Below are 19,410 nucleotides of genomic sequence, written 5' to 3'. Positions count from 1 at the left end.
GCAGGGATTCAGATTTCTGGATAACTGGGACCTCTTCTGGGGCAGGTGGAACAGGAAAGATACTGGTAGGGATAGCAGAATGGCTGACAGGTAAAAGGTAGTGAGCTGGAATAAATGGAGCCTTTTCTGGTTGGCTGCCAGTGACTAGTGGTGTCCCTCAGGGGTCAATATTAGGACCGCTGCTTTTCACATTGTTTGTCAATGATTTACATTGAGGGGGCGACCCTTTAGAACAGAGGTAAGGAGGATTTTTTTTGCCAGAAATTAGTAAATCTGGAATGCTCTGCCACAGACAGCAGTGGAAGTGAAGTCCATCTGTATATTTATAACCATATAACAATTATAGCACAGAAACAGGACATCTCGGCCCTTCTAGTCCGTGCCGAACGCTTACTCTCACCTAGTCCCACTGACCTGCACTCAGCCCATAACCCTCCATTCCTTTCCTGTTCATAAGGCAGAAGTTGTTTGTTTCCTGTTCAGTCATGGCATCAAAGGATATGGCAAGAAGGGAGGTGTATGGGGCTGAGCTGGATCTGGGATCAGCCATGATGAAATGGCAGAGCAGACTCAATGGGCTGAATTGCCTAATTCTGCTCCTATGTCTTATGGTCTTATGGGAAGGTTTGCTAGTATTGCACTGGAATGGGTTAATCTATAGTTGCAGGTGAATGGAAGCAGAATGCCAGAACAGTTAGTGGAGTGGTAATGGAGGAGATGTTGTTAAGACCTCAGATAAAGTCAGGAATAAAATGGTTGAGCATGGTCCAACTAGTGTTCTGAGCAGCATATATTCCAACGCAAGACGTATTGTAGGAAAAGCAGATAAGCAGAGTGCATGGATCAAACATGGAATTATGATATTGTAGCTATTAGTGAGACTTGGTTGCATTAGGGGCAGGACTGGTAGCTCAATATTATGGGGTTCCATTGTTTTAGACGTGATAGAGTGGGAGGGATTGAAAGGGGAATGGTGGCGTTATTAGTTAGGGAGATTGTCAAGGCAAGGCTCAGTCAAGACAGACTGAAGAACTCGTCTAGTGGCAGATGGACATCCCTATATTCTGAGGCAGCGTCCTCTGGTCTTAGACTCCTCTTCACATCTGCTCTATGATGGTCTTTCACCATTCGATAGGTTTCAATTAGGTTACTCTTATTCTTCGGAATACTAGTGAATACAGACCCAGAGCCATCAAACGCTTTTCATTGGACAAGCCGTTTAATCCTGGAATCATTTTCGTGAACCTCCTTTGAACCGTCTCCAGTTTCAGCACATCCTTTCTAAGATAAGAGGCCTAATACTCCAAGTGAGGCCTCACCGGTGCTTTATAAAGTCTCAACATTACATCCTTGCTTTAATATTCTAACCCTCCTGCAATAAATGATAACATTACATTTCCCTTCCTCATCACAGACTCAACCTGCAAATTCATTTTCAGGAAATCCTACACAAGGACTCCCAAGTCTTTTTGTGTCTCGGTTTTTTGTATTTTCTCTTCATTTAGAAAATACTCAACCCTTTTATTTCTTCTACCAAAGTTTGTGTTCGTACACTTCCCAACAAAGTATTCCTTCTGCCATTTCTTTGCACGTTCTCCTAATTTGTCTAATTCCTTCTGTAACCTCTCTACTTACTCAAAACTACCTGCCATCCCACCTGTCTTCATATCATCTGCAGACTTTGTAACAAAGCCTTCAATTCCATCATCCAAATCATTGACATATTATGGACAAAGAAGTGATCTCAACACAGACCCCTGTGGAACACCGCTGGTCACTGGCAGCAACCAGAAAAGGCTCCTTTTATTCCCATTCTTTGCCTTATGCCAATCAGCCGCTGCTTGTCCATACTAGAATCTTTCCTGTAAAACCATGGGCTTGTAGCTTGTTAAGCAGCCTCACATGTGGCACTATGTCAAATTCCTTTGGAAAATCCAAGTACACAACATCAGCCGTGTACTACTGCTTGGGGTGGATTCCCATACGGAGAACGTCTGTGCTGTATGTCTGATAAGGTTAGTTTCCCATAATGGAGAAACTAACCCTATCCAAAAACCTTATGCCTTCCATCCTACACCAGCTCCTTAGCCACATACTAAATTGTATAATCCCCTAGTTCTGGCCTCACTAGCACATGACACGGGTAGCAGTCCTGAGATCACAACCTTGGAGGTCCTGTCCTTTAACACCTAACTCCCTGAACTCCCTATGCAGAATCTCGTTACTTGTCCTACTTCATTGGCAACAACATGGACCACAACCTCTGGCTGTTCTCCCTCCCAGAATGCAGAGGACTCAATATGACATGTCCCAGGTCCTGGTGTTACGGATTCAGCAACAATAAATATGTGAGTGAGGCAGGGTTTTTATAACAAACAAAACGTTTATTAAACACTGAAAAACAAACCCCAAAAGTAAACAAACCACTAACGTAACCGGAAATCAGCTGCTGTGCGACAGCTTAAACAGTTCTTAAAGCGATGTTGAAAAAAACAGTTCTTCAAAGTAGTACTGCAAAAGTTCAAAATGCTTACAGTCCATTAAAGGAGAGACTTTTTAAACGATTTAAATTCTCTTTCACATTGTGTTGTTGGGGTTCCCAGTTGAACTATACTTTTCCCACGGAGAATTTACGAAGATGGAAATGAAACGGCTTAAAGGCACTGACCTTTGACAAAACTGTTCCCAATCCTTTCTGCTATTTCGCAGGGATTAACACGGGGACAGCCAACGAATTCCTTCCGAATGAGGATCAAACAAGGTTGAACCTGTTTCACCGTCGAAATCGACTTTCCTCGATCTTTTAGCTCCCGAACTTCGATCTTCACTCTCCACTGATTTTTAACTGGCAGTATTATAAAGAAACTGCTGGCAATGACCTTTTAAACTTTAGGTATTAAATAAAACTCCATCTTTCAACCAAACTGCGTCATAATATTGGACCACGCAGTGGCATGAAGTCAAAATGGCAAATCCAGCCACGAACTGCCCCTCCTCACAGGGAGGGGTCCTCCTTTTATACCCTGTAAAAAAAACCTGTCACATGACCTCTACTGGCGGGAAAATGACGTCACTCCACCATCACAAGACCACTACCTTAAGTCCAGTATAGCTTCAACACCAGTGTCATGTGTCACGGGTACGCAACATTGGCAGTTGGGAGGCAACATACCATCCTGGAATCTCGTTCTCACCCACAGAACCTCCTGCCTGTCCCTCCAACTAACAAATCCCCCATTATCACAACGTGCCTTTTTTCTCAGTGCCAGAGACCACTGTGACTTCCCTGTGTTAGGTCGACACCCCCAACAGTATACAAAGTGATATACCTGTTGTGGAGGGGTACTCTGCACTGTCTCCTTCACCCCTAACCTTAGTGGTGAGCACAACGCTTTACAGTAACAGCAATCCGGGTTCATTTCTTGCTGCTGTCTGTAAGAAGTTTATACATTTTCCCCATGACTCTGGATGCTCTGGTTTCTACCTACAGTCCGAAGACATACTGGTGAGTTGGTTAGTTCGTCATTATAAATTGTCCCTTGGCTAGGTTAGGGTTAAGTTAGTGGGAAGCTAGGCTATGTAGTTTGAAGGGCCAGAAAATAAATAAAAAGTAGGCAATGGCAAACTATTTCTGAAAAAAAATTGCCTAAAACAATCACAATCATGTAAAGACCATGATCACCCATGCCATTAAGACACAGTTCATAACAAATGATTTACTTGGCAGACAGACCTTATTTACATCTTTCCTGTACCAAAACTGCACATGATACTCCAAATAAGGCCTCACCAATGTCTTATATAATTTCAACATAACATCCCAACTCCTGTACTCAATAGTTTGATCTATGAAGGCCAATGTGCCAAAAGTTTGCTTTATGACCCGATCTACCCATGACGCCACTTTCAATTATGGACCTTTATTCCCAGATCCCTTTGTTCTACAGCACCCCTCAATGTCCTACCATTCAGTACCCTCCCAGAATACAACACTTCACACTTTCCTGCATTAAATTCCATCTGCTATTTTTCAACCCATTTTTCTACCTGGTTCAGATTCTGCTGCAAGCTTTCACAGTCTTCCTTGCTATCCACTACACCTCTAATCTTAAACACAAAGTACACTGCAGATGCTGTGGTCAAATCAACACGTACAAAAGCTGGATGAACTCAACAGGTCGGGCAGCATCCGTTTTGTACGTGTTGATTACACCTCTAATCTTGGTGTCATCCCAAAACTTGCTGATTCAGTTAACCACATTATCATCCAGATCGTTGATATAGATGATAAACAACTATGGTCCCAGCACTGATCCCTGCGGCACTCCACTAGTCACAGGTGTCCAGTCAGAAAGGCAACCATCTACTACCACTCTCTGGCTTCTTCCGCAAAGCCAATGTCTAATCAGGTTTACTACCTTATCTTGAATGCCAAGCAACTGAACCTTCTTGACTGACTTTGTTAAGAGAGACTTTGTCAAATACCTTGCTGAAAGTCCAAGTAGACAACTCTACTGCCTTGCTTTTTTCAATTTTCCCAATAACTTCCTTGAAAAACTCCATAAGATTGGTTAGACACAAAGCTGAGCAGACTATTCCTAATCAGTCCCTATCTATCCAAATACTCGTAAGTTCAGTCCCTTAGAGTTCCTCCCAATAACTTTTCCTCTACTGATATCACACTCGCCATCCTATAATTTCTTGGTTTAAATTTAGAGCCTTTCTTAAACAGTGGAACAACATTCGCTGTCCTCCAGTCATCTGGTACCTCACCTGTTGCTAAGGATGATTGAAATATCTCTGCTGGGTCCATTCAGTTTCTGCACTTGTCTCCCACAGATCTGAGGGAACACCTTGTCAGGCCCTAAGGGTTTGTCCAGACTAATTTTCCTCAAGACAACACTTCCTCCTCTGTAATCTGTATGACCTCTCTGCTGCTTTGCCTCACAGGGTAAATGCAAGTAGGCTGTTTCCACTGAGCTTAGGTGAGACTACGACTAGAGGTTATAGTTTAAAGGTGAAATTTTTAAGGGGAACATGAAGGGAAACTTCTTCATTCAGAAGGAGATGAGAGTGTAGATTCTGCTGCACCACAAGTGGTGGAGGTGATTTTGATTTCAAGTCAAGTCGTCAAGTCAACTTTTATTGTCATTTTGACCTTAACTGCTGGTACAGTGCATAGTAAAAATGAGACAATATTTTTCAGGACCATGGTGTTACATGACACAGTACAAAAAACTAGACTGAACTATGTAATAATAAAAAAAAACACAGAGAAAGCTACACTGGACTGCATAAAGTGCACAAAAACAGTGCAGGCATTACAATAAATAATAAACAGGACAGTAGGGCAAGGTGTCAGTCCAGGCTTCAGGTATTGAGGAGTCTGATAGTTTGGGGGAAGAAACTGTTACATAGTCTGGTGATGAGAGCCTGAATGCTTTGGAGCCTTTTCCCAGATGGCAGGAGGGAGAAGAGATTGTATGAGGGGTGCATGGGGTCCTTCATAATGCTGTTTCCTTTGCAGATGCAGCATGTAGTGTAAATGTCCGTGATGACAGGAAGTGAGACCCCGATGATCTTCTCAGCTGACCTAACTATCCGCTACAGGGTCTTGCAATCCAAGATGGTGCAATTTCCATTTCATTTTGTTTTTCAATCTTTTTATTGATTTTCAAATAAAGAATATACAAATCAGAGGAGGAGTTTAGCAAACATAATATAAAAGACATATAAACAGCAATAATAAAAACAGAAAGCATATAATGTCAAAATCAAATAGGTAAAATATTATGCTGTTATATTTACAACGGTCAAAAAAAACTACAACTCCTCATATCAATCATAAAAAAAGATTGGAAATTTTATTGATAAAGGAAAAAAAACCCCACTAACTAAACTGAAACAAAAAAAAAAGAAAGAAAAAAAAGAAAGAAAAAGAAAGATTGGGCAGTCCAATTGAGGATAAAATTTTACAAAAAGAGAGGAAAAAAAACATCCTTCCAGTCATCTCCGAACCTTCATGGATAAGGATTTTCCCCAAAGAGAATAAAGAAAAATAAATAAATAAAAATAAATTAAATCATGTGAAAATACTGAATAAAGGGTCGCCAGACTTGTTCAAAATTAAAGGATGTATCAAATGTCTGGCTTCTAATTTTCTCCAAGCTTAGACATGACATAATGGAGGAGAACCAATAAAAAACAGTAGGTGGGTTAGATTCTTTCCAGTGTAGCAAAATAGCTCTCCTAGCCAGTAAAGTTGAAAAAGCTATCACATGTTGGGCGGAAGCAGACGCTTTGCTTGCTTCCTCTGGAATAATCCCAAAAATTGCTGTAAGTAGATTAGGTTGAACATCCACATCTATAACTTTAGATAATATTCCAAACACATCCCTCCAAAAATTGTTTAAACTTACACATGACCAAAACATATGAGTTAGAGTAGCCACTTCTGTGTTACATCTGTCACAAATAGGGCTTATATTAGGAAAAATATGCGCCAATTTATCTTTGGACATATGGGCCCTGTGTACTATCTTAAACTGAATTAAGATATGGCATGCACAGATAGATGAATTATTGACTAAATAATATATCTGAAAGTGAATGTTGAAGTTCTACTTCCCAGGTGCGTTGAACCCTATCATTAGGTGACATGCAAGCATTTATTAACTGTTTATAAATGATAGCTATTAATCGTTTTTGAAAAGGTTTAAACTGAAAAATAGCATAAGCCAAATTTAAAGAGCAGGCCAAGGGGTAATTCGGTAAAAAATCACATAAAAAATTCCTAACCTGTAAATATCTGAAAAAATGTGTATTAGAGATATCATATTTCTCCATTAACTGTGAAAAAGGCATTAAACAGTCTTGTAAAAACAAATCTAAAAAAGTTTTTATTCCCTTAATTTTCCATGTTAAAAAAGCCTTATCCAAAGTTGATGGTTTAAAAAAGAAATTAGAATAAATATTACTAGAAAGTAGAAAATCATTTAATTCAAAAAATCTACAAAATTGAAACCAAATTTTTAAAGTATGTTTAACAATAGGGTTGAGAGCTTGTCTACCTATTCTGGAGAGCGAAAACGGAAGAGGAGCTCCTAATAAAGAAGCTAACAAAAACCCCATTACTGAATTTTCCTCCAGCTGTAACCATGAAGGGCGATCTTGGTCATCTATATCATAAATCCAAAAAGTAATATAACAAATATTAATTGCCCGATAATAAGATCTAAAGTTTGGTAAAGCCAGTCCTCCATCTTTTTTTGATTTTTGCAATAAAAGTTCATTCACTCTAGAGCTTTTATTATTCCAAACATAAGACAAAATCAGAGAATCTATTTTATCAAAAAATGTTTTTGGAACAAAAGAGGGAACTGCTTGAAATATATATAAAAATTTCGGTAGAATAACCATTTTTATAGCATTTATTCGACCTATCAATGACATCGACATAGGTGACCATTTAGAAAGCGCCTGTTGAGTATATTCAACTAAAGGGAAGAAATTATACCTATATAGGTCTTTAAAATTTTTAGTAATTTTGATACCAAGGTAAGTAAAATGGTTTTTGGCAATATTAAAAGGTATTTGATCATAATCAGAATAATTATTAATAGGAAATAATTCACTTTTATGTAAATTAAGTTTATATCCAGAAAAAATACCAAATTCCATAAATATAGATAACATAAAAGGAATAGATTTCCTAGGATTTGAAATGTAAACTAATAAATCATCCGCGTATAACAAAACCTAATGTAATTTATCCCCTCTCCTAATACCCTGCACAGAATTAGAATCCCTAAGAGCAATAGTAAGTGGTTCTAAAGCCAGATTAAATAATAAAGGACTAAGGGGACAACCCTGACGGGTACCTCTATATAATCTAAAATAAGGAGACTTTTGATTATTAGTTAGAACCGGTGGGCATGATAAATCAATTTAATCCAGGAAATAAATCCTGGACCAAAATTAAACCTCTTCAAAACCTGAAATAGATAAGGCCACTCCACCCTATCAAAGGCTTTATCTGCATCCAAAGATACAATACATTCAGATTCTTTGGCTGAGGGGGAATAAATGATATTTAACAATCTTCGAATATTAAAATGTGAGTACCTATTTTTTATAAATCCTGTTTGATCGTTTGAGATAACATTAGGCAAGATATTCTCAAGCCTATTTGCTAGAATCGTAGAGAAAATTTTAAAATCTACATTCAGTAAAGAAATAGGTCTATAGGTTACACATTCCAGTGGGTCTTTTCCTTTTTTTGGAATCAATGAAATTAGTGCCTCATAAAAAGTTTTAGGAAGGTTCCCAGAGGATGTAGAATCGGTAAACGTTTGATGAAGATGTGGTATAAGCATTTCATGAAAAGTCTTGTAAAATTCTACCATATAACCATCAGGTCCCGGAGCTTTACCTAATTGCATAGAGGATACAGCCTTGGCTATCTCCTCTTGTTTAATAGGCGCATCTAACATATCAACATCTTGAATTGAAATTTGAGGTATGTTTAATCTTTGCAAAAATCTATTCATAGTAATAGTACTATCAGAGAATTCAGATTTATAAAGATTAGAATAAAAGTCCATAAATATCTTATTAATTTCATAAGGATCTAAAGTTTCTGTTTTATCTGGTCGGCGAATTTTTAAAATCTGTCTTCTGACCATCCCAGCCTTTAACTGACCCGCTAAACGTTTAGCAGATTTTTCCCCATATATATAAAATAAACTTTTAGATTTAAAAATTTGCTGTTCAATGGGAAAGGTCAGAAATAAATCATACTGTGATTGAAGTTTGACCCTTTCTTTATATAGGTCTTCAGTAGGTTTAACTGAATACACTTTATCTATCTGTTTAATTTTATTAATAAGCACTGACAATTCCACTTTAGTTTTCTTTCTCAAGGCTGCTGAATATGAGATTATCTGTCCCCTAAGAAAAGATTTCAAGGTGTCCCATATAACCAGATTTGACATTTCTTCAGTTGTATTAAATTCAAAAAATATAGAAATTTACTTCTTAATAAAATTAACAAAAGCTGGATCCTGTAACAATACAGGGTTCAATCTCCACTGAGATTTTCAAAAATCTATCCGAAAGCTTAAGAGTTAACTTTAAAGGTGCATGATCTGAGAACACAATGATGTCATACGCACATTCAACAACGGAGTTTAACAGACGTGTATCTTAAAAAAAAGTAATCAATTCGAGAATACTTGTGATGGACGTGTGAGAAAAAAGAGAAAACTTTATCATTGGGGTGTTTATATCTCCAAATATCAACAAGGCCATATTCTAATAAAAAAGAGTTAATACAAGCTGCCGCTTTATTAGGAAACGACAGATTGGTTGATTACCTGTCAATCGCCGGATTTAAGCAACAATTAAAGTCACCACCCATGATCAGCTTATATTCATTGAGATTCGGTAACTCTGAAAATAGTTTCTTTAAAAAATCTGAATTATCTACATTAGGTGTGTATGCACACACCAGAGCTACCTTTTGCTCGCATAATAAACCAGTAACAATTAAATATCTTCCAATCGAATCAGTAGTAGTATTAAAGTGTACAAAAGGGATTTTGGGACTAAGAAATATAGAAACGCCTCTTATTTTACTATCCGACAGTGAGTGAAATGGAGGTCCTTTCCAGAAGTGGAAAAACCTGTCCTCATCCTGTTTTTGTATATGATTTTCTTGCGCAAAAATAACATCAGCATTGTGTTTTTAATTTCTTAAAAATCTTCTTACGCTTAATGGGGCGATTGACACCGTTTCAATTCCAAGATATTCTATTGATTTTATTAACATCCATGTTTAAAATTGAATTTAATATTATATAAAAGAAATGTTACGCAAGTACAGATTAAACCAAAAAGCGCGGGTACAACCAGAAGGAGTGACGTATTTACGAAAGAGAAATCCATCAAAAGAACTGCCCAATCAAGAAAAAAACCTACTCTAATAGACCCCTCCCCCCTCCCGCCTCCCAGAAGATAGAAACTAAAGAACCAATAGGCTGGTCCCATGCTGACTAATAACCCTTGACCCTATTCTCCATCTTGCAGCTCCGTATAATAAAACTAAAGCAAAAATCCCACGGAAAATAGCCATAATAAAAGGCACAAACAGAATTCAACTACTATAATGTTATGTCTAACATTAATAAAAACATAATCAACAATGGTCATCTTAGAATCAGTTAAAGTAGCTTAAACACATATTCAGAAAAAGGAATAAATCCAAACAAATAATATTACAAACAATATTCTTTATCTCGAAGAAGAACAGGTCCTACACGGACCATTAAAGTACAATACTGTAAAGGTTCCCTACAAGACAATTATATATGTACTAATTATTAATAAGGTAAAAAAAATTAAATCAGCCACGTCCCATACCAAAGAATGAAAAGGTATAGAATGTACTTAACTCAGAAGCTCCATAAACAACTCATACAGCAAATACTTCAAAATTGCCTATTGAGTAATCGGAATAACTTTAATATTTTATTCAGTAGGCTTCACTTTAAGGTTTTTAATATACACCCATCCCTCCTGAGGAGAGTAGATTCTCAATGATTGAGATTTTTCAGGAAAAATTATCAGCTTTGCTGGAAAGCGAAGGGAGGGATTTAAATCTAATTTATACATTTCACTCATAACTTCTCGATATTTCTTTCTTTCGGCAAAGATCTCGGGAGGATAATCTTCGACTATACGAATCTGTGTCAAATTAAAGAATAATTTCTGCTTCTTTCTGGCTTCTCGAAGAATAGCTTCTTTAGTCGTATAATTATGCAAAGAAAGTACAACTGCTCGAGGATGTAATTCGGATGAACGCCGAGAAAATGGAATTCAGTGAGCTCTGTCAATTAAGGGGCTAGCTTTAAGAGTCTCATTGAAAAGTGAGTACAACATATCTGAAAAGAATTTTAACAAATTGCCAGCTTCAGTATTTTCAGGCAGTCCCAGAATACGCAAATTCCGCCGACGCCCTCTACTATCTAAATCAACCATTCTTTTCTTCGTTTTAGATAGTTCCGAGGTAATTTCATTGATTTTCTTTTCCATCAAAGATATCTTCATTTCTTGATCTTTAATAGTTTGCTTGAATAGATCATGCTCACTCTCAATTCGGGTTGTAGTCTGCTGAAGTGTTTGAAGTTGAGAGTCCAAGTTTTTCAAAGAGTCTTGAATCGTAGAAATAGCTTTTTTAAGCTTCCCATTTGAACTGGCCAGCTTATCAATTTTAATATTAAGCGATCCGAATTCCGATTTCATGTCTTGTATTGAAGAAAATATTCCTGCTAGTGTAACAGATTCCTCCATTTTCTTGGTTTGTTCCGTTTGCTCCATTTCAGGAAAAGTCTTGCCGCTTCTCAGTTCAATACCAGAACGACTTTTTTCGGCCATTGTAATTGAGTTGTAAATCCTTCAGTACAAATAATAAATCCTTCAGTAGAAGTAATAAATCATCAAAACTAAAAAGGATCTGTTAGTGGGATATAAAATATATTAAAAGAGAGAGAGCTGCTAGGAATGTGACTTACTCCATATGCTACAAAATGGAGATGTGGCAATTTCCGAACCAGGCAGTGATGCAGCTGCTCAGGATGCTCTCAATACAACCCTTGTAGAATGTGATGAGGATGGGGGGTGGGAGATGGACTTTCCTCAGCCTTCGCAAAAAGTAGAGACGTTGCTGGGCTTTCTTTGCTATGGAGCTGGTGTTGAGGGACCAGGTGAGATTCTCTGTCAGGTGAACACCAAGAAATTTGTGCTCTTTACGCCCTCTACTGAGGAGCCGTCGATGTTCAGCGGGGAGTGGTCGCTCCGTGCCCTCCTGAAGTCAACAACCATCTCTTTTGTTTTGTTCACATTAAGATACAGGTTGTTGGCTCTGCACCAGTCCGTTAGCCGCTGCACCTCCTCTCTGTAAGCTGACACGTGGTTCTTGCTGATGAGACCCACCACGGTCGTGTCATCAGCGAACTTGATAATATGGTTCGAGCTGTGTGTTGCAGCACAGTCGTGGGTCAGCAGAGTGAACAGCAGTGGACTGAGCACGCAACCCTTGTTGGGTGTTGGAGATGCTGCTCCTGCTGTGGACTGACTGAGGTCTCCCAGTCAGGAAGTCTAGGATCCAGTTGCAGAGGGAGGTGTTCAGGCCCAGTAGGCTCAGCTTTCCAATCAGTTTCTGAGGGATGATTGTGTTGAATGCTGAACTGAACTCTATGAACAGCATCTGAACGTATGTGTCTTTTTTGTCCAGGTGGGTTAAGGCCAGGTGGGAGGGTGGTGGCAATGGTGTCATCTGTTGAGCGATTGGGACGGTACGCAAACTGCAGGGGGTCCAGTGAGTGGGGAAGCAGGGTCTTGATATGCCTCATGACAAGCCTCTCGAAACACTTCCTGATGATGGATGTAAGTGCAACAGGGCGGTAGTCATTTAGGCAGGACTCTGAAGACTTCGGCACGGGGACAATGGTGGTGCCTTGAAGCACATTGGAATGGTGGCGCTGCTCAGGGAGATGTTGAAGATGTCAGTGAGAACATTTGCTAGCTGGTTTGCACATCCTCTGAGCACTCTACCCAGGGATGTTGTCTGGTCCAGCAGCCTTCCGTGTGTTGACCTTGCACAGGGTTCTTCTCACGTTGGCCACGGAGAGATACAGCACCTGGTCATTTGTAGGAGGGGTGGACTTCCTCGCCGCCGTGTCATTTTCTGCCTCAAACCGGGCATAGAAGTTATTCAGCGCATTTGAGAGGGAGGCATCACCTGCACGGTCAGGTGATGTTGTCTTGTAATTGGTGATGTCCTGGATGCCCTTCCACATGCACCGCGTGTCGCCGCTGTCCTGGAAATGACTGTGGATTAGTTGGGCATGTGCACGCTTTGCCCCTCTGATGGCTCGGGACAGTTTGCCCCTTGCTGTTGTTAGAGCTGCCTTGTCGCCTGCTCTGAAGGCGGAGTCGCGGGACCTCAGCAGCACACGCATCTCTGCGGTCATCCATGGCTTCTGGTTGGCATGTATAGTGATGGTCTTGGACAGAGTAACATCATCAATGCACTTGCTGAAATAGCTGGTTACTGATGCTGTGTACTCCTCTAAGCTGGTAGAGTCACCATCGGTTGCAGCCTCCCTGAATATGTGCCAGTCAGTGTGCTCAAAGCAGTCTTGAAGAGCAGAGATGGGTCTTGCTGGCCAGGTTTTCATCTGCTTCTGAACTGGTCTGAAGCGCCTGACGAGCAGTCTGTATGTTGGGATTAGCATAACAGAGATGTGAGCTGAGTATCCGAGGTGGGGGCAGGGCTCTGCCCGGTACGCATCAGGAATGTTTGTGTAAACCAGGTCCAACACGTTCTTCCCCCTTGTTGCAAAGTCCACATACTGATGGAATTTGGGGAGCACTGACTTAAGGTTCGCATGGTTAAAATCACAGTCGACAATAAACAGACCATCAGGGTGTGCGTTCTGCAGTTTGCTAATAGCCCGTACAGTTCACAGAGCGTCTCCTTAGCATTAGCGCTGGGGGGAATGTAGACACTGAATATAAGGACAGAGGTGAATTCCCGTGGCAAGTAAAATGGTCTGCATCGAACTGCCAACATTTAAGAGAAGTTTGGATGAGTACATGGATGGTATGGGTATGGAGGTCTATGATCCAGGCGCAGAACAGTGGGATTATGCAATTGAAATGGTTTGGTACTGACTTGATGGGCCAAAGGGCCTTTTTCTGTGTTGTAGTTTGCTATAACTCTATCACTTTAAAAACAATAAATGTACATTTTATAAATTAAGAAGGATTATGATTAACTTGTCCAGGATGAATCGTGTGCATTAATTATAGTTGAGAGCGTTTAATCTGCTTTGGGTCATCTGCATCACTTGTTCCTTTTGACTTCAGAAGTAGTTTCTTGTGTTTTTAAAATAAGAGCACTTTCAAATATTGTCATTTAGGCAGAAGAAAACCATCAGCAATATGTAATACAGGTACACAAGCAGTAATTCATGGTCATATATATTGGACCAGGCAGTTTTGTAAAGAGGAAGGATATACCTTTAATTAATGACCTTTAGTAAGGTTATCATCCAGAAAGATTGACTCTTCCTTTACAGATGCTGCTTGATAATGCTTTGCATTATCAGTTCTGTTTTGCCTTTGTGATAAAGACATCCTTATACTGGTTTTAAATTTTCTTTCTGAATTATTCTGGCAGAATGGAGCGGATGTTAACATAACATTTAATACTGTTTGCAGTTGTAGATTGTTTTCTTCATTCTTTGGTTCCTAACGTATGAGTCATTGTCACACACTGGTGAGACTGTTACTTTCACAGCTACTGGATGGTACAAACTGTTAGAAGTGATCTGCTGCATTCATATTGCTTTGCAGTAGCAGAAAACAAGCAAATGATTATGTGAGAAATTCTGTATTTCCCCCATCTGGCTGCAGCAGTCACTAGAAAATAGTCAGGAGCTCCTTCCTATAAGATTAATGTTTGATACCATATTTGCTTTTTTATTTGCCCTAAAGGCTGTTCATGTTTCCTTTTTGTTTTCAACAGATGTGTATCTAAAAGCCTGGCGACTGAAACCAGTTCTGTGGTGGGGCAGGCAGTGCATCTATATGATCACATGATTCTTGATATGGATGCAGTCCTGTCAGACTTTGTTCGGTCCACAGGGGCAGAACCTGGTCTGGCAAGAGATCTGCTGGAAGGTGAGTGAAAGACTGAAGGACAAATATAAGTGTCTAATCTTCAGTGGAAAATATTTGAATGTTTTAGTGCTTTTTTATTTTGTCATACTGAATTTTGTTTCTAGTGCTTGATACTTCTTTGTGAAATTCAAACATGGCTTTCTGATTGGCAATGAACTAAGTTTAACATGTTGCAGTACAGAAGGTAATTAACAATAGTGCACATTCTATAAAAATGTAAGAGTGGTGTGATCTTTAAGTGCTTTTTCCAGCAGTAGGTAGGATTTGTGTTAATGTGGGACTAAATTGTTTTGTCTCTTCATTCCATCCTTAATTTCTGTAAGAAGGTGTTATTAATGTTGAAATCTGAATGTAGTTTTGTATATCCAGCATCTGAGGCCTTAACTAAGTTCCTGCCAGCTTCTCAGTCAGCTGGCAGAATGAGTTTGGGGCTTCACATAATTGAGCATTTTTAATCTATGATTGGCACAGTTATTTTATTATTCCCATAAGCACATGATATTAAAAGCTGGAAGTGTTTTCACCTATCATGGGGAATTAGACTGTGAAGGAGCTGTTATATATCATGGGCAGAATAAAATAACATAACCCTTTCTGAGGTCATCGCCTTTGAGTCAAGTTTGCTCTGTGAAAGAAAGCTACCCACCTCAAACCTGCAACATGCTTATCAAGAAGCCAAATCATTAAAGTGGTCTATTATTGTTACATGTACTGAGGTACCCATGGGTATGCACATGGGCTGTAGCTATGCCTGTCTTTTTGTTGGCTATGTAAATCACATACTGTTCCAAACTTTCTCTGGTACTACTCCCCAATTCTTTTTCATTACATTGATAACTGATTTACTGCTTCTTCCTGTACCTGAGCAGAACTCATCAATTTTAAAACCTTTGCGACTAACTTCCACTTTACTATCAAATCCATGTGGACTTGTCCGAAACTTCTCTCTCTTTTCTAGATTCCTGTGTCTCATGGTATGAAATAACTGATTCCGACAGATATCTAGACTACCCCTCTTCCCATCCTGTCTCTTGTAAGGATGTCATCCAGCTTCTCTGTCTCTACTTTATCTGTACTCAAGATGAGACCTTCAATTTGAGGACAAATAAAATGTACTCTTTTCTCAGGAAGCACAGGCTCTCTTCTGCTGTGACAGCTCTCATATCTCTGTTTCCTATACTTTTGCTTTTACCCCAACTCTCTTCAGATAGAAGAGAGGTAGAATTCTGCTGGTCCCCACCTTTCAGTCTCAGCCTCTGCATGCAGCTCATCATTCTTCATTTTTGCCAGCAAGAAAGCAGCATCCATCTTCAAAGATCCCCACCATCCAGGCCATATTCTCTTCTTCTACAGAAGGTACAGAAGCCCTTGTGTCCCACGCCACCGGATTCAGGAACACTTATTACCCTACAGCCATCAGGTTCCTGTGAGTTATGTTCCATTTAGCATGACAGTGGTGTCATACAGCAAAAGAGGGAGTATCCTCAGTGTGAAAGAGGAACTATGTGTCTGTACCGATTGTGAAATTGTCACTTTCAACAAGCTATCATGAACAGAAGCATTTGCCATGAGTAGATTGGTGAGGACAGAGGCAATTGGTTAGATAGATAGATAGATAGATACTTTATTCATCCCCATGGGGAAATTCAACATTTTTTCCAATGTCCCATACACTTATTGTAGCAAAACTAATTACATACAATACTTAACTCAGTAAAAATATGATATGCATCTAAAATCACCCTCTCAAAAAGCATTAATAATAGCTTTTAAAAAGTTCTTAAGTAGTTTACTTAAATACATTGAGTCCTAACCCTGGCACTTTAACATATCTTACTCTTGGCGGTTGAATTGTAAAGCCGAATGGCATTGGGGAGTATGATCCCTTATGATGGTTGTCTCACTATTGATTACAGACCCAGTTTTGCAGCTATATCATTCAAGATTCTGCTTATTGGTAGTGTTGCTGCATTAGGATTATATATAGTGCAAAAAACAAGAAAAAATACTGAGGTAGTATTCATTGTCTATTCAGAAATCTGATTGCAGAGGGGAAGAAGCTGTTTTGGTAGCACTGAGTGTTTGTCTTCAACCACCGGTACCACCTCTTTTAGAGCGTTACCTGAGCCTTGATGAGCATGCCACATTTTCGCAGCTTTCCGCAGCTTTTTCCAATCCTGTCCAGTGGGCCACCATCTTCATACCAAATGCAACCAGTTACAATGCTCTCCACGGTACATCTGTAGAAACTTGTGAGTGTCCTTGGTGACATACCAATTCTCCTCAAACTTCTAATGAAATATAACCACTGTTGAGCCTTCTTTGTAATTGCATTAATATGTTGAGCCCAGGATAGATCCTCAAAAATGTTGACACCCAGGAACTTGAAACTGCTCATCCTTTCCACATCTGATTTCTCGATAAGTACTGGTGTGTGTGTTCCTTTGACTTCCCCTTCTTGAAATCCACAATTAATTCCTTGGTCTTACTGACATTGAGTCCAAGGTTGTTGATGCATTTACACTCAACCAACTCCTTGTCACCATCTGAAATTTAGCCAGCAAATGTTGTCATCAACAAATTTGTAGATGCCCTTTAAGCTGTGCTTAGCCACAAAATCATGGGTGTAAAGAGAATAGAACAGTGGCCTAAGTGTACATCTTTGAGGTGAAACAGATTTAAATGCACCACCTCCAAGTGTATTGATTGTATTTTGGTGCACGTGATGTGGCTCCTCTACATCAGAGAGACTAAGCATAGACTAGGCAACAGCTTTGCCAAGTAGCTGCTTTCTGTCCTTTGTGGACATCTTAAGCTTCCTGTTATAAACCGTTATAATTTCCGTTCCTATTCCCACACTGCTCTGTCTCTTTTGGCCTCCTCTACTGCCAGGACTACAAATTACACCTGAGCAGTCTACAATCTAACTGTATGAACATTAATTGCTCCAATTTCGAGTAACTTGCTCCCCTCTGTCCCTTGCTCTTTCCTCTTCTGGTACTCGTACACAAAGTTCAAAGTAAGTTTATTATCAAAGTACATATACAGCCCTGGGATTCATTTTCTTGTGGACATGCACTGTAAATCGAAGAACCACAATAGAATCAATAAAGACCACATCCAACAGAACGGACAACCAATGGGGAAAAGACAACAAGCTGTAATATACAAAAGAAAAGAGTGATAATAAATAAGCAAGAAATATCAAGAAAATGAGATGAAGAGTCATTGAAAGTGAGTCCATAGGTTGTGGGAACAGTTCAGTAATGGGATAAGTAAAGTTGAGTGAAGTTAACCCCTATGATTCAAGAGCCTGATGGTTGAGGGGTAATAAATGTTTCTGAACCTGGTGCCATGAGTCCTGAGGTTTCTGGACCTTATTCTTGATGGCAGCAGTGAGTAAAGAACTTGGTCTGGATAACGAGGGGTCCTTGATCGATGCTGCTTTCCTGCGACAGTGCTCTGTGCAGGTGTACTCATGGTGAGGAGAGCTTCACCTGTGATGTACTGGCCCACATCCATTATTTCTGTTCAAAGGCTTGGTGTTACCATGCCAGGCTGTGATGCAGCCAGTCAAAGTACTCTCCACCACACACTTATACAAGTTTGTCAGACTTTTAGATGTTATGCCAAAACTTTGCAAACTTCTAAGGTAGTAGAGGTGCTGCCGTGCTTTCTTCATAGTGGCATTTGCATGTTGACGGATTCTTTGAAGTGACAGTGCCGAGGAATTTAGAGAAGCCACCCTTTGAATCAGCTTCTGTGCAGTTATCCTTCCTTGGGGATAAAGGGCAGAGGACAAAAGGAAAAGTTGGTAAAGTTTATCTTGTCCTTTCCGAGCCTTTTGAAGCAAGATGGGATGCAAAATGTAAAGAGGCCTTCGAGTTGCTTAAGGAGCTGCTGACTAAAGCACCCACATTGGCCTTTGGAAACCCTCAATTACCATATCTATTGCATACAGACGCCAGCCAAGAGGATTTAGGGGATGAAGGAGATACTGGCAAGGATGATAGCAAAGCAGCAATGTTGTGAGTTTCTCGAAAAAATTAGGAAGGTGCAGGATAGATGTATTCCAAGAATGAAGAAATACTCAAATAGCAAAATAGTACAACCGTGGCGAACAAAAGTCAAAGTGAACAGTTTTGGGCTCCTCATCTAAGAAAAGATGTGCTGGCGTTGGAGAGAGTTTAGAGGAGGTTCACAAGGATGATGTCGGGAATGAAAGGGTTATCATACGAGGAACGTTTGATAGCTCTGGGTCTGTACTCACTGGAATTTAGAATGATGAGAGGGGATCTTATTGAAACCTTTTAAATGTTGAAAGGCCTAGATAGAGTAGCTGTGGAAAGGATGTTTCCCATGGTGGGGGGGGGGGTCTAGGAAAAGAGGGCACAGCCTCAGGATAGAGGGGTGTCCATTTAATACAGAGATGTGGAGAAATTTCTCTAGCCAGAGTGTGGTGTATTTGTAGAATTTATTACTAGAGGCAGCTTTGGAGGCCAGGTCGGTTGGATGTATTTAAAACAGAGCTTGATAGTTTCTTGATTGGACACTGTATCAAAAGTTATGGGGAGAAGGCCCAGGTGTGGTGCTGAGGAGGAGAGAAAAGGATCAGCCATGGTTGAATGGTGGAGCAAACTTGATGGGCCAAGTGGCCTATTTCTG

The 19,410-nt window shown here is 39.8% G+C and overlaps 1 protein-coding gene across 3 annotated transcripts in view; it reads left to right on the top strand.

The window, feature by feature from the left end:
• The window catches only part of otud7a (OTU deubiquitinase 7A), a 317,398-nt gene that overhangs the window by 117,742 nt on the left and 180,246 nt on the right, over positions 1-19,410 (top strand). For all 3 annotated transcript variants that reach the window (XM_073024744.1, XM_073024742.1, XM_073024743.1), the window contains one exon: positions 14,591-14,745. In XM_073024744.1, coding sequence (XP_072880845.1) covers positions 14,661-14,745 — 85 coding nt within the window. In that variant the 5' untranslated portion in view covers positions 14,591-14,660. The remainder of the gene's footprint in view (positions 1-14,590; positions 14,746-19,410) is intronic.

This window comes from Hemitrygon akajei, chromosome 21 (assembly GCF_048418815.1).
Source record: "Hemitrygon akajei chromosome 21, sHemAka1.3, whole genome shotgun sequence".
Lineage (NCBI taxonomy): Eukaryota > Metazoa > Chordata > Chondrichthyes > Myliobatiformes > Dasyatidae > Hemitrygon > Hemitrygon akajei.
The sequence above is the reverse complement of the archived record's forward strand: the minus strand, read 5'-3'. Positions and strand labels throughout refer to the sequence as shown.